This window comes from Sinocyclocheilus grahami, unplaced genomic scaffold (assembly GCF_001515645.1).
Source record: "Sinocyclocheilus grahami isolate Dianchi unplaced genomic scaffold, SAMN03320097.WGS_v1.1 scaffold766.1, whole genome shotgun sequence".
Classification (NCBI taxonomy): Eukaryota; Metazoa; Chordata; class Actinopteri; order Cypriniformes; family Cyprinidae; genus Sinocyclocheilus; species Sinocyclocheilus grahami.
The window spans coordinates 202,343-218,402 of record NW_015505945.1 but is presented as its reverse complement, the minus strand read 5'-3'; the positions used below and the strand labels follow the sequence as shown (position 1 = coordinate 218,402).

General features: G+C 37.7%; 1 protein-coding gene across 1 annotated transcript in view; it reads left to right on the top strand.

The window, feature by feature from the left end:
- Window positions 1-9,573, top strand: part of LOC107561323 (ecto-NOX disulfide-thiol exchanger 1-like) — a 95,093-nt gene extending 85,520 nt beyond the window's left edge. The window contains exons 10-14 of the mRNA XM_016245745.1: window positions 390-497; window positions 4,229-4,288; window positions 5,799-5,898; window positions 6,989-7,074; window positions 8,894-9,573. Of these exons, the coding sequence (XP_016101231.1) occupies window positions 390-497; window positions 4,229-4,288; window positions 5,799-5,898; window positions 6,989-7,074; window positions 8,894-9,025 (486 nt within the window). The 3' untranslated portion in view covers window positions 9,026-9,573. The remainder of the gene's footprint in view (window positions 1-389; window positions 498-4,228; window positions 4,289-5,798; window positions 5,899-6,988; window positions 7,075-8,893) is intronic.
- The last annotated feature ends 6,487 nt before the right edge of the window (window positions 9,574-16,060 follow it).

Here is a 16,060-nt window from a genome sequence, read left to right as displayed (position 1 = left end):
CTGGAAAAGATTAAATCATGAAAAGTGTGAGAATGGATGTTGTTGTTGTTTGTGAGTACTGCACACCATTATTATTGTTATTGTATGTTACGTGCCCCTTGGAGAATTAGGGATAAAAGGAAACATAAAACTCTTCATTTTAAAATTCCATTCTTATCCATTTCCTTTCGATACATGCTACAAAAAGCTGACCACATGAACTTTTGAACAGACATAAAAGTCTGACTCAGTCAACCTCACCATCCCACCTCCGCTTTATTATCTTTGTTGTTTTCTGTTCGGTGATGTTTATGTGGTGTTTGTTTATGAGGGCACCACACAGCCCCACATGCTGCTTATTGTTCCAGCCATCTGCTTTCTGTTGTTCACAATGCTGTTTGTCTCCACAGCAACTGCTTCGGCTCCAGGAAGAGCTGAAAGGGAAGGAGCTGGAGCTTGAGCAGGCCAAAGATGAGCAGCACTACCTAGAGGGAGAGGTCCTCAGCCTCAGGGAAAAGGTTGGACAGATTTCATGGCCATAATCTGAATTTCTATATGCATAATAGTGTTATTTGAGGGCACAAATAATAATTATGAGGAGCAGTGTTGGGAGAGCTACTTTGAAGCCGCCATTAATCAATTTAAAGTTACCCTTTTAGCTACACTACAAGCTTAAAATTTTGCTAGACTTTAGTATTTTGCAATCAGAGCAGTTATATGGTAGAAAGCAATGATGATAGCAATTAGGGTGTCAATAATAACCAGCATTTTTCCCTATAAAATTAGAAAACCTTTTTTTTTTTTGCATTGAAATGTAGAGACTATACATAATCCCCCCCCCATAATATATTTTGATATAATGCAACATTTACTTTTGGCACACAGCTCTCAGTTCAATTTGAATTGTGGTCCTTTGTAGTAAAAAGCTTGGGCACCACTGTTTTACATGATTCATTTGCACGAACCAGTTCACTTATTTGGACTTCCCACTGCTTTATTTGAGAGCAATAGTAAACGTTTTAGGCGTGCTTGTTTGATCAGTTCTCTTGGCTGTAAAGCTTCACATGCAATACATAATTGTATCTCTACTCGTTGGAAAAAGTAGCCTTTAGTTACTTCCCAGCACTGGTGGGGAGTTACTTTGTAGAGGGACACAAAGCCTTATGTAAGCCATTAAGAGCACTGTTCACTTCAGATATGCTGCATTTTGGCAGTGTCTGCCTCCTCATGTGTGACAGCGGGAAGCTCTGGAGCCCGGGGTCACTTAAAGTCCTCACTCCCCCTGTGCATGCAGCGAGAAACGCAACTCAACATGGCAGCAGGAGCACAGGGTGCACACACACGCACACACCTGAAAGCAGTGACAGCAACACATGAAAAAGAGCAGGACGGTTTTTTGTCTCAAGATGAATATACTTTGTTGTGGCTGCAGAAGGGGAACAAGGCTACGCTGGAGAGCCGGGTTGTTCTTCATTTCTACACTAGACAAGACACAGTCACATGTGCTCAGTCTATGCAAAAGATATAGATACAACACAACATCTAGATGTGCTGAAAACATGTACAGTGTCCTCAAATAAGATTTAGCCACACACAAAGGTCAGTCCTAGATGCCATGTTAAATTTTATGCAAATGTAAACAAGGTTTCCTTGTTGTACTTGCTATTATTTAAATAGGCCTAATGTACTTTAAAAGAATATACTTAAGTGCGAACTGAATGTTTTCAAAAAACTTAGTTGAATGTTAATTGCAATTAAATGAAAAATTATTATAGTATACTAATATAAATATATATTAAATGCAATTACCTTACAGAAATAATGTAATTAGGACTTACTATATTACAGTAGGACTTACTATATATTTCATAATTATTTATATTGTCTTTGAAATATGGTTAAAGTGTATTGCCAAATGTACTGACAAGCATTTATGGCAAAGTAAAATATACATTACTGTACTTTAATGTTAATGTTTCTATTGAAACTTGAATGTCATGTATTTAAATATATTTCTAATTACACATTTGTAATGAAGTTGCAATTTAGTGCATTTAAAATGTTAACTTTAAATGTAATATTGAATAACATCACAGTTAATATTATAATCAAGTATTTTACATGTGCTTTAGTGTTAGTCAACACATCAAAACTGTGCTTTAAAGCCCAACAAAATATTATTAAAACAATGATTTAAAATGTACTTTAAAGCAAATCAAAATTAAATTCAACATTATTATAAAGTGCACTATTGTGTACTTAAGTGTGTTAAGAAAAAGTCATGAAAGTATAGTTTCTTCACTTACAATTAAGTGGCCTTTTTGTTTCATTAACATATTTTTTAAAAATACACTTTTAAGATTTGAAGTACACTACATGTGCACATTTAATACATTGGTGAACATTCAAAACATTTAAGCACACTTCTAATTCTAAAAGCAACTAATTGCGTTTAATATACAGTTAAATTACGATACATTGCCTTTTTAAATGCAATTAACATGCAATTTAGCTTCCACTTCTTTTTCTTCTTTTGAGACGTATGCTAAAGAGTATTTCTTTTTCACGAGGGATGCCTTAGCATTCTGCCTCTGTGGGCGCTTCACTAGGTTTTGAAAGATAGCAACTGAAAATAAATTTCTACATGAATTAGAGACACAGGAGTTGTGAAAGTTAGACGTGACCTTAGATCTTAAAGGGTTAGTTCACCCAAAAATAAATTAGCCCATAAATTACTCACCCTCAAGTCATCCTTGGTGTATATGACTTTCTTCTTTCAGACGAATCCAGTCGGAGTTATATTAAAAATGGTCTTTGATCTTTTAAGCTGTTTAATGCCACTCAGCGGGTGTTGCATGCATCAGTCCAAAAGAAGTGTGTCACACGGCTCCGGGGGGTGAACAAAGGCCTCCTGTAGTGAATCGATGCGTTTTTGTAAGAAAAATATCCATATTCAAAACGTAATAATCACTTTAACACTACACAGAAGCAGCTCCGGGCGGATGACGTATGAGGTCAGCTTTGCACATGCGCCGCTCAGAAGTGACGAACGCGGAAGCGCAGCGGAGAGATCAAAACAAAACAACGGTCACTAATTAGAAGTACAAAACGAGGATTTGTAAAGACGAATGTCGGAGGATTTCGATATAAGCCAAGAGCAGACTGGTTTTCCTTTGCTAAAGTAAGGAAACTATGCTTCCTTTGCTCCTTTTTTCACGAGACTCACCGGCACATGTGCAAAGCCAACCTCATACGTCATCCGCCCGGAGCTGCTTCCGTGTACAACTGTTGGAGCAAGCTACATTAAAGTGATAATTATATTTTGAATATGGATATTTTTCTTACAAAAACGCATCGATTCGCTACAGGAAGCCTTTGTTCACCCCCCGGAGCTGTGTGAGACACTTTTTTTTTAATGGATGGGTGCTTTTTATTTAACTTCTTTTGGACTGATGGATGCAACACCCGCTGAGTGGCATTAAACAGCTTGAAAGATCAAAGACTATTTTTAATATAACTCCGACTGGATTCGTCTGAAAGAAGAAAGTCATATACACCTAGGATGACTTGAGGGTGAGTAATTTATGGGCTAATTTTTCATTTTTGGGTGAACTAACCCTTTAAGGAACCTTATCATATCTATTGAACAGACGGTCTCTCACTTACAGCTTTTTAATCCATGTCATTTTAAATGTGGTCTCTGCCTTGATTAAGGTCTATGGAGCTGTTGTCAGTGAGGACAGATGATATTTTCTCTCTGTTGCTGAACAGCACAACATGATACCTTATCATTTGTGCCAGTACAGTGGTTTGCCCAGACGCAGGGAATAATGACCAGTCTTGTTTACCCCATTTTCCTAACAGCAGACATTGGTTTGCATGAATGTTTTTTGAATGAGATAACAGGATCATCAATAGTTGTGGAGGTCCTGTGGAGCACATACTGTTATTGTGCTCCTAAACGAACCCGCTAGTAGATGGAAGACATGTGTACAGTATTTTTAGAACCAGATGGGATGTGCTTCCATATTTCAGAAGTGTGAAACCTTCTACAGACACCCTGGCCACAAATGTGTTTCATTACCCCATTTCTCACAAGCATCCATTAAAAATGTAGTATCAACTTGGCACACCTAAGGCTAGACTGAGGTTTCCCAGAGGTAACATTGTCTGCAAAGCTCCTTCACAGCCGCACTGCAAAATAGGATTGGGTCTGGAAGTGAGTATTTATGTATTTTTTTCTTGACAGCTGTTGAACGCCATGGAATCGGTAGACTTGACAAACCACAACTCTGAAGGCCATGAAAAGGTAAGTCAGACTGATTCTGCGTAACGCCCAGCGTCCATCATGTCACAGTGAGATTAGTCTGCAGTACCAGCACATATCAAAAGAGGAGTGTGAGCTGCTAACATTGCATCATCCCTTCATTTCTCTTCACACCATGAGCTCTCTGGCAGAAGTTCATTTTAGACTACTGATCTGTATGTTCTGAGAATATGGTCTCCCTCTGCTTTTCTGCATATAATAAAGACACCCAAATTGAACAGTGCTGCAGAGAGTGTCAGAAAACCTTTTATTAAGGTGCAATATTTGCGGGAATTGAATTTCACAGAATTGCACCTATTTTTATTTGAATCAATAAATTGAAATAAATTCTCAGTTAAAAAGATTCACAATGACGACTTTTATATCTATATCTATTAAATCTATGAACCCATAAAATAAAATACTAAAGTTGCTGCAACAGATAATATAATAAAACCACAGATAAGACACATTTTTAAAAAACTGGCTGACCCTAATGTTAGATAAATCGCTTTACTGTCTGCCTCAGCAGATTGTAATGTAAATAGATTTCAGTGTTATTTTAGTATCACTGAGGAATAGTTTTTATTAATAATTTGAATTTTTATATTTACTGTTTTCATTGTCATTTTTTAAAATATATATTTTTATTCATTTATTTCAACAACTGTTTTAGTTATTTCACTACATCAAATTAAACTAAATGAACATGAGAACTGTTGTCTTGCCAACTAGCCCAAAAAATGACGTTTTGTGACGCTTAAATTATGTTTTCATTTGATTTGATTTCAATTAACATCTATTTTTAATGTTTAATGAAACTTTACTTAAGCTTTCACTGTAATATTTACTGCAGTGTCTTTAGATCAAATTATATACTTTATCAATTACAGTTTGAAGCAGAAACACATTATTAACACATTTACTGTCACCACTATTAAATATTAGGACTATAAATCCTGCATTGATTTTAGCTTAAACACTGCAAAATTTGGGGCACTAACCATTTTACATCATCCTTAATTATCAATTTTTTTTTTGTCTTTTGGAAGCTGCATTCAAAATCCATTTGGCTCAAAATTCTGAGCAGGCATATTTCCCCTCGGTTTGAATGGGCATGACGTATATACATATTGTGAAACTTTTCCTTCAGATACTGAACTGGAATTTTCCATGTATGGCTAAAGACACATATCCACTGATGCCTCCATTTAGATTTTTTTCACTGAGGGTTTCTGAAAATGCACTGTGCAAGGACTTTGCTGTAATTTTGATTTAACCTCTATGTGACTTACGGCCTGCCATCTAGAGCAGCTTCTTGGAAGAAGAGCCTCTTAAATGTCAATAGGCATTGATTTCTCTGAACGCAGAAGAATGCGGAGCATTTTCTGTAAAGATTAGCGGGCATACTCTACCAACTCAACAGTTTGCATGATCCATCGCTCTCTTATCTGCTTTGTGAAGGTTACTCTGCATCCTGATGCGTGTTTTTCCTTTGTATGCATGTGTACAGGGAGTCAATGGCACCGCAGCACTCTACCACCACCGAGAGAAGAATAACGATGCGGTCATCTGGGGTCCTTTGAGATCAGAGAAAGAGGCTCTCTTGCTCGGTAATTATTCCAACTCCGCTTCATGCCGTTTTGATCTATAAAACATCTTGAGCCGTGTGCTGAGGGGCTTGAATACCAGATGGGCTTAGAGGATTGAGTCCTAGCTTAAAAGCACAGGAGGGCAAGCAGGTGTTTGAACCACTGTGTTAACAATGACTTGGAAAGGCGAGGAAAGACAGGCTGCAACACCTCAGCCTTTCTGTCACGTTTTTGGATGATGATCCTTAGAAGGAGCTCAGGGGAACTGTTCTTCTTTTTGCTAGGCACTTTATTGGCTCTTGCCCAGAGAAAACCACACAGCCTTCGCTCTATCTAATGGCTGCACAACATCGCCGCTCGCAAAGAGGACACATATACTGCATTGATGGAGTAGGGAGCGTCAGCCAGGCTTGGAGGCCCTCAGCCAGAATGGCAGAAAAGCCAAACTCATTTGAGCAGAACAAAGTGAAGGGACGGACTGAAGAACACAAATTGTTTAAGTCTCCAGGCGCTCCTGTACTAGACTGTTAGCTCTGAAGAGGACGTCTACTGTAATGCAGTTATTGGATTAGCTTGCTGTGTAAACATCATTTTGTATAAGCTTCCTCCGTTAGGCCATTCAAATGAGTTTGTTTGGTTAGATTTCTCATACGAGTATGCGAAAACAGATATGTTTATCTCAGTAAGCATGATGTGCTGTAGCAGAACAGAGACATATGGTGTTGGCTCAGCTGTTCTGTATTGAATTTTGAAATCAGATCGGACATCTTGAGACTCCCCTTCCCTCCCCAAGTGCGGCACTGTGGAAGTAGATCTTGTGGAGGGAATTGAATGAGGTTCCTTGGTAATTGGCGGCGTTACGGCATATAAATCAATGAAATAAATATTGGCTCGGGCCCTCCAGGCAAGGCACTATATCCCGTGCCTCTGTATCAGTGCTTTACCTTTGCAGGACCTCTCCAAAGTAATCAGCTTAAGTGGGGGAAGGATGGTGCTTCTGCTCCAGGCGGCATATTTATGACTGTGCCACTGCATCTCTTGTCTTGCCTACTAGTCAGAGGCAACATATGTTCATTAACAAGCCTGCTCTGTTGCCTGTCTCTCCACACAGGAATCATATCAACCTTCCTCCACGTCCACCCATTTGGAGCCAACATTGAATATCTGTGGTCTTACATCCAGAGACTTGATACAAAGGTGATTATTTGTTTAAAGGTTAGTTCACCCCAAAATCAAAATTCTCTCATCATTATTTCGCCTTCATTTCCAAACCTATAAGACTTTGGTTAAACTTCAAACACAAATTAAGATGTGTGATTAAACCTGAGAAATTAGTCTCTCCATTGAAAGTCCATCCAATTAACCCTTTGAAGATCCAAAAAGATCATAAAGGCATCATAAATCTAATCCATTTGAATTGGGTAGTTTCATCCAAGTCTTTTGAAGAGACTTCATATGATGAAAATATTTTAGGCTTTAAAGGAGTAGTTCACTTCCAGAATGAAAATTCTGTCATCATTTACTCACCCTCCACTTGTTCTAAACCTATATGGGTTTCTTTTTTCTGATGAACACAAAAGAAGATCTTTTGAAAAATGTTAGTGTCCGAACAGTTGATGGGCACCGTTGACTTCCATAGTATTTTTTTTCCTACTATGGAAGTCAATGGTGCCCATCAACTGAAGAATTTTCATTCTAGAAGTGAACTACTCCTTTAAAATACATATAAACAGACATACATAGAGTGCATCACATATGGTAAACAGAAGCACGTTAGAACAAACCTCATTAGTTCTTTAGTAAATGAGGGTACGTGACAGAATTTCCATTTTTGGGTGAACTATCCCTTTAATTCATTTTAACATCGTGGCATTGAGTGCATGCATGATTAATAAAAGATTAGAAATAATCTCATTTCAGTCAATATGCTATATGAGCCATATGTTTGTTATCACTTTGACCCCTAAATACTGCATGAAATATCAGAGGGATTGTTTGCATCCAGATGTGATCCGCATTGGCACAGCACAGCTATTTGTATCCCAGTAGCCTGGTGGAGCTTGTCCAGTCTACAACAAAATGCAAATTTCATCTGTCAGATGTGGCCTGGAGGGTACCGAACGTGTTCTGACATTTTGCACGGTGGCACTTGTGTGCAGGCGAACATTATTTCATCCAACTCCCCTTCCCATTGTTTCCCATCTACACTTTAAATATATGATAAATAAAAAGACAGAAAGCCCTAAAATAAAAAAAGTTACTGTTATAATAGTATTGTATGTATTATTCTATTGTATAATCTAGTAGCATATACTAAATTTAATAATATATGCTACTAGACAAAAAGTAGTAGTATTTTATTTATTTATTTTTACATTAGTTCAAACAGCATCTACCAAAAGTATTGATAACTCATGTTCCACGGCATGTTTTTTGCCTAATAAAATGCTCTCAAGAATAATAATGTCCATCTTTCTAAATTATAAATACCAGCTGCATCTGATAACCAATAGCAAGCAGCAAATCATTGATTCATCATCTTCAATTGCACAAAGTCTCTTTAATTCCTTTTCTAGCCATAAATTGGTAGCAAAGGAAGTGGCTGGAATTTTTTTTTTTTTATGTCTTTATTACTTTCGTTCATGGTCGTTTTACCAGTCTGTGAAGTAAATTTTAGATAAATTCAAGAAATGCAAGAAGTTTATCTTATTCTACTCTAAATTGTCATTTTCTTAAACTAAGAGTAGAGAAAACAAGCAGTATTATTAACTGAAAAAATAAAGGTTATATACTCCCTGTCTATAAAAAATGAACAACAGCACTACACGGTAACTGTTTGCAGGAAGCAAATGACAAACATACTGACAAACACATTAGTGCCTTTGATTGATTTCTAAGCAAACAGAGGCGAGGATGCAATGGGCAATTTTGTGTCTGTTTATGCACAAAATGTTCATCATAGAGCAACAATAACAATCTAAGTGTCACACTGCTTCGCTCATGTCTCATTCTTCAGATCTCGGCCGGAGAACTTGAAAGACTAATGGTCCGGCTGCCCAACATGTTCCAGCAGGAGTTCAGCGGCGTTGGAGCGACATTGGAGAAACGCTGGAAGTTCTGTGGATTTGAGACTCTTAAGTCGGTGTGACTTACAGAGCCACATGCACTGACACTGAGGCTGCTGGACCTCTAGAGGACTGATCCAGAGTCAGCGAGAAGAGCCAAAGCCTCATAGACACAAACAACAAGCTCTAAACCCCGTACAGCCTCAGATCAGATGGCTGCTGCTCTCCAGAGGAAGTGAGACTCTACATGCGGCGCCGCATCAGATGTATTTAGCTCTTTCCAGACTTCTGTGCAGATTGCGTAACGTATCTGTCAGTGGCGTCGTCCCTGACGACTGGGAGATATCCAGGAATATCGCGCCTCTCGGTTAAAAATACGGAATGTTGAATATGGGACACAGATGTGTGATAACGGCCCTCTGCGCCCATCAAAGCCAGAGTGTGTGTGAAGACGATTTCTGCTCTGAAAATGATTTAATTCATGGCCAAAGTGTTGGAGCTGATAGACAACAGTTGCACAGCTGAAGCTCTTTGGACAGTTTGCTGTGTTTCAGGCCTTCCATGTTGTGTAGATGATGTAACTATGTAACATGTTCTTTGTGTCTTGATGCACTGTTGTTAATGGTCTGCTTATGTAAATTATGATTTTTTAAAAATCAATTAAAAACTTTTTATCCAAAATTCGATGCATTTACTTGGAGAAATCAATGCATTTAGTACAATCGTAAAAATGAAGGTGAGTTTTTTTTTGCAGCTATGCCATAGAAGAACCGTTTTGTGTTCAAGAACCTTTCAAGTAAACAATTCTTAAAAGACCAATTTTATTCTTACTGTGAAGCAACATTCCATTATAAAGAACCTTTTGTGGAATGGAATGTTAAAACTTCTTCATTAAAGCAAAGATGCCAATAAAGAACCTTTATTTTTAAGAGTGTAAACCGCTTTGGGCGTAATTTAGCATTGAATGCAGAATTGAAAACAGAACATTCAGGAATTTTGTTGTTGTTTTGGACTACTGAAATTCCATAAATGTCATTCCAGTTCAACAGCCCGTCGGAGTGGCCAATTTGATTCAAATTCACCCTTGTGAGTTGAAAGGCAGCCAGTTTGTAAATTCTGATTTTGCCCAACCCTGTTCCCAGCTGCGTCTCTGAATGTGTCAAAGCTGCCTCGTAGTGTTGTGTCTGACATGTTTTTTGATTTATGTCTGGGATAAACAACTGAACTATCTGCCATGAATGTGGAGCTGAACTTCCTTAATCACCCAGAATATAACAAGCTGTTAATAATGAATGAGAGGGGAGGAGAATGCTGCTCTGTGTGTGTTTAATGTGATCTATTTGCTCTTTACATCAGCCACTGATATGCTGTTAGCAACATAGTAGTGCATTTGAGACCATCTAAGCCATTTTCATTGTTGCTTGTACCAGCACTGGCATTATTTGAGGTTGTTACAGTAAGGATTAAAGATTATGGTGCTGCAAGACCCAGGGCACCTGCACTTTTAAAGGGCCCATTTTGTTGCAAATGCAATGTTAAAGGAAAGAAGAAATCAATTATGAGTTTATTAAATAAAAAAAATAATTGGCACCCCTCTACCAGAACTAAAATCTCCAACGTGTGCCTTTGCTGGCAGCCATCATGCGTCAAATTCTGGGCTGCACCCATGTGTAAACTTTCCAATAGCATTTTTTGCATGACTGACAAACTATTAAAGAAAAGCTTTGGCAAAAACAAAGCAGTTGTCAGATGGATTATGAAAATCAGTTGGCCAATGCTTGTTTTTTAAAATGCAATAAAAAATGTACAACGTCAAAGTAGCAATGTAAGTAATAAAAAGCCCTGGGCCAGTAAGGACCTACTATTACTGTTCTGAACGTAATGATGAAAGCTCAGTGTGCAGAACATCTGCGTCTCCTGAACCTTTCTCAGTATAGAAAATGAAACAGACTAACTGTAATGAAATGTTAGTAAGCTCAGAGTTAAAGAAGCGGAGGTCAATTTTCAATTTCTAAGCTGAGGCCTTTTTAATCCCACTCTTAGTGATGACGCCTTGATATTCAGCGGAGTTATTTTCAAGTGCACACACGGTGGAGGGAAGTGAAATCGGAACCACACAGACAACAAATAAACAAGAAGAGACAGTAATACCTCCTGGAGTATATTTAGACTTCCTGTATCAGATCAAACTGACATCTCCTTGGAAAATGAATTAGGCGCAGTTGAGCTCTCGAGTGGTTTTCAAAGTTTGCTCCTCTGAATCGAAACCTCTTATTATCAAGCAGTACGTCATTGATAGTATGCTGATGGTGCTGTTTGAGAAGACTGAATATACTGCACTCCGTGGTAATACAGTGGCTAATTTAACTATTTTTTATTGACTGAGGCAACGAGCAAAAATAGTGCTGCTGTAATGCCGGCCAATGTAATGAGGCCTGCCAAACGGCACATATTACAGACACACTTCCCTATCTGATGGATTGCTTTTTGTTTTGTTTTTGAACGAGACCCTCTTGTTGCGGTTTCACGCGGCGGTTGCATTAATCGCATGCATATTTTTCCATCTTTCCTTCCCAGGCCATTTTGTTTCTCATCCATGATGTCTGTATAGTGATGAGCGTCCTTTAAGTGATGGATGACCAGCGAGACAACAACACACACGGCGGCCTGTTTACACGCTCAGATTGAACGCTTGTCTTTCCCTCCTATTTTGGATTCCTCCCCAAACCGTTAGCCAGAGCTTGTTCTATTGTTCCCATCTGTCTGCTACTCACATCACCGCTGAAGAGACGGAGATGTCGTATTTGTCCTCTGGGGGCCATCAGCATGTCTATTGTCTCCGTATTAATGAAAACCAGGTGATGTGACATAGGCAGCTCTTCACTCTGATTGGTCAAGCCTGAGGCACAGAGACATTGCACTGCACTACTAGGAGTAAATGGCCTACACAGCTAGTCATTTTCTCGAAAGAGTTTTCCTCGTTTCACAAAAATACTTGCAAAAAAGAAACACGTTCCTATCACCAATGAGCTGCATATTTTTGCATTAAGATGAGCGATTTAGCAGGGAAATGTTTTTAGCCTGAGCAAATTAAGCACTGGGACTCTCCAAGGGAGCTTGGGAGACAAAGCTGGGTTTGTAAATTAGGTTTATTGACGTTGCCTATAAATAAACCTAGTAGGAGGGGGAATACGGCAACATTAGATGTGTGGATTTCTGCTAATGAAGCTACTCGACAATGGCAGCTGGTTGTCTGTCATAAAAATTGATATGAAACATTACATGACGTCTCATTCAAGCAGGCCAATAATGCCTGGAAATAACACGTTTGACATCTTACAACCCTTGAACAATATACTGAGAAGAGATTTTTTTTTAAAACGTTGATGAGTTTGAAAGTTGGCACGTGGAGACGATAGGCCTTCACATGTTTCAAAAGTACAAGCTGTTAATATGAGTTTTATGAGGAATTTTGTTTTCGCTTACATCATCTGCTCCTCTGGACGGTGCATTACACATGGCTGTAATGAAGCCCTGCACGGATTAGTTGGCCGTTTTTTTTTATTTTTACACTGTTTAATTGAAATCCACCTTGACAGAGAGAAACCTGCAGAGAACAGGCTTGCTCAGGAACTCCATGCTGCTTTCACAGTAAGCAGAGGCCAAAAATAGCCGCAGTCATAAGGGGGTCAGAGCAACACCATCTTACGACAGAGTGAGGTTAATTATTCATATTTCCTGTCATGAGCTGATTCGTTACATTAGTATTTTTTTTTTTTATCATATTACTATCTAAATGCCTTTTATTGTGTACGATTCATTAGCGCACATTATTCCAAATAATAATGTAAAAAATTGTAACCATTCATTTCAATGTTTTGGTACAAAGCATGTGGGGCTGGTAAGAATTTTTGGTTATGAATGTTTCTGAAAGAAGTCTCTTATGCTCACCAAGACTGCATTTATTTGGTAAAAAATACAGTAAATATTGTGAAATATTAAAATCTGTTTTCTATTTGAATATATTTTCAAATGTAATTTACTTCTGTGATGCAACGCTGATTTTCAGCATCATTACTCCAGTCTTCAGTGTCACATGATCCTTCAGAAATCATTATAATATGTTGATTTGCTGCTCAAGAAACATTTCTGATTATTATTATCAATGTTGAAAACAGTTGTGCTGCTTAATATTTTAGTGAAAGCTGTGATAAATTTTTTTTTTCTTTGATGAATAGAAAGTTCAAAAGAACAGCATTTATTCGAAATAGAAATCTTTTGTAACATTATAAATGTTTTTACTGTCACTTTTGATCAATTTAACGCAACCTTGCTGAATAAAAGCATTAATTTCTTGAAGTTGTACTGACACCAAAACGTTTGAATAAGTAGTGTTACCCCCACTGTCACAATCCAGTCAATTCAGGATGGATAAAATGAAGACCCACCCTACATTTTCATCCTCATTTAATATCCCAGTTCACTCAGAAATGTCATTGCAGAAATCAAATGTGTTGTAAACTGTTTCTCACATTGACTTTAAAGCCACTTTGAAATTAAATGGCGCAACATAATTCATTTGCTTCCCCGAGTCCATAGGCTCAATTCTATCTTGATGTGTGCTGCCCGCAGTACAGCTCTACATGCACAAGATTTGTAGCAAAGAAATCTCTTTGCCTCCAATCAGTGACTTACAGCCCCCATCCATGCCGTATAATGGAAGTGTGTGGCTAGGAGGGGGTAAAAATGTGCTATAGCTGGCAGGGTGTGATGAGGCACACCTGGTGCCTGCTGCGCCTCATCATGCTGCTATAAATTTCCATTGCATCTTTGGTTCGGTGAAGCACATTCCAGGAGTGCAAGCGTACGTGAGGCGCCCTAGAGGTCCAGAACACAGTCACAAAGCCAGAGCAGACTTTACCTGATGACAGCTAGACCCTCACATCTGTGTCCATCGCTTCCCCCTCATCTTCACAAGCCCTTCAGCACATTTATTTACCTCTCTCTTACTTTGTAACATTTTGTGAAATAAAAATTGCAACCACTGTTTTTCTTTACTGCCTACAACCACTTCTATTTATTGATTGTTAATGCAGCCACACAGTGCAGTGCAAAAATTATATTATATATATATATACACACACACACACACACACACACACACAAACATACAGTTGTTATAGAAAAGAATCAACCCCTTTAAAATTAATCATATTTTGTTTCTTTGCAGCCTGTAATGAAGATGGATACAGTTTTTGTTTTATCCAGCTGTATTTACTCAGTGCAACTTAAACTTATAGCATCCAAGTGAAAGATCTAACACCAACATGTCAGAAAAAAAACCCATAAAAACCCCAGAATCACTGAGTTGGAAAAAGGATCAACCCCTCCTAAAAAATGACTTGTAAACTACTCAATCAGGTGTAGCTAATCACCTTCTCAATGGCACACAAAGCCATTTGACTTTCAACTGTGATCAGCTGCGGTCATTTTGATTAGCTCAGCATGAAAAGAGCTTTCCTGGAGCATGTCAGTCCTTGGTAGTGCAAATGAAACAAACAATCAACTCTGGGTGGCAGGGCACTGTCAAAAGATCTCCGGGATGAAGTTATGGACAGGCACAAGTCAGGAGATCGGGACGTAACTCCAAACTGGATGAAAGAGCCAGAAAACTGGTCAGAGAGGCGACCAAGAGGCCTACAGCAACTCTGAAGCAGCTGCAGGAATTTATGACAAAGAGTGATCATTGTGTGCATCTGACAACAAGAGCACAGATTCTCCACAAATGTGGCTTGTATGGGAGGTAGCAAGAAAAAAGCCACTCCTCAAGAAAGGCCACATGCAGTCACGACTGAGCTTTGCCAAAACACACCTACAAGATTCTGAGGCAGATGAGGCTAAAATTGAATTATTTGGCTTCAACACCAAACGATATGTCTGGCAGAAATCCAATACAGCTCAGCATCCAAATAACAGCATTCCTGCAGTAAAGCATGGAGGTGGTAACATCCTGTTATGGGGGTGTTTCTCTGCAGCAGCCAGCGACTAAAGCACTTGTCAGGATAGAAGGAAAAATGGATGGGGCAAAATACCCTCAAATTCTTGAGGAAAATCTGCTGCCCTCTGCCAGAATTATTATTATTATTCTTTATTTTACAAGTATAATATGATAAAAGATTACAAATATAAGTTGGCAGTTTACCTAATAATGCCTTGGCAGTAAATAATAACATATGCATATTTCTCCTTTTGGTACAAGGATGACCAACCAACTATTTTGTACAAAGTACAGTGATGGGAACGTGAAGATGTATTTGTCACAAATCGTATTGCAGCATGATATATACTATCCAACTTCCTTAGTAAGTACAAGTTTGCATGCATATAAACCACATCACCATAGTCCAACACTGAAAGAAAACAACTTTGGATAATAATTTTTTTGCTTCAAAAGGAAAGCACTTCTTAATACGAAAAAGAAAATCCAATTTAGGTCTGAGCTTTTTTAAGAGTTTCAATATGAATATTAAAACTTTACTTTACTTTGAGTCATTTAGCAGACGCTTTTATCCAAAGCGACTTACAAATAAGAAAAAGTAATTAACTAAAAGCTAAAACTCTATAAATACTATATATATACACATTTAAGAAAATAAAATAAATTAAATAAAAATGACAAATGTATACAACATTTCAAAACTAAACATTTAAATGAAAAAAAAAAAAATCTAAAAACAATTCAAAATATTAAAAGAACAAAAGGTATGAGTATAATAATGATTCTAACAACTACATATGTGTATGTACAGCCACACACATATACCTTCTATAAATACATAAATACATATATATATATATATATATATTATTTCATTTTCATTTTGTATGTTGACGTACTGAAATAACTCAAATTAAATAAAATTAAAACTTAATAAAAAACCTATATAGACATAATAAAAAAACTAATAAAATGACAACATTACTACAACTGTAACTAAAACTAAAATAGATAACTAATACAAATCAAACTACATTAGTTTATCAGTAATCCTAAAAAAAAAAAATAACACTGAGCAAAACACACATGCTAAAATAACAACAACTTACTGACACACAGT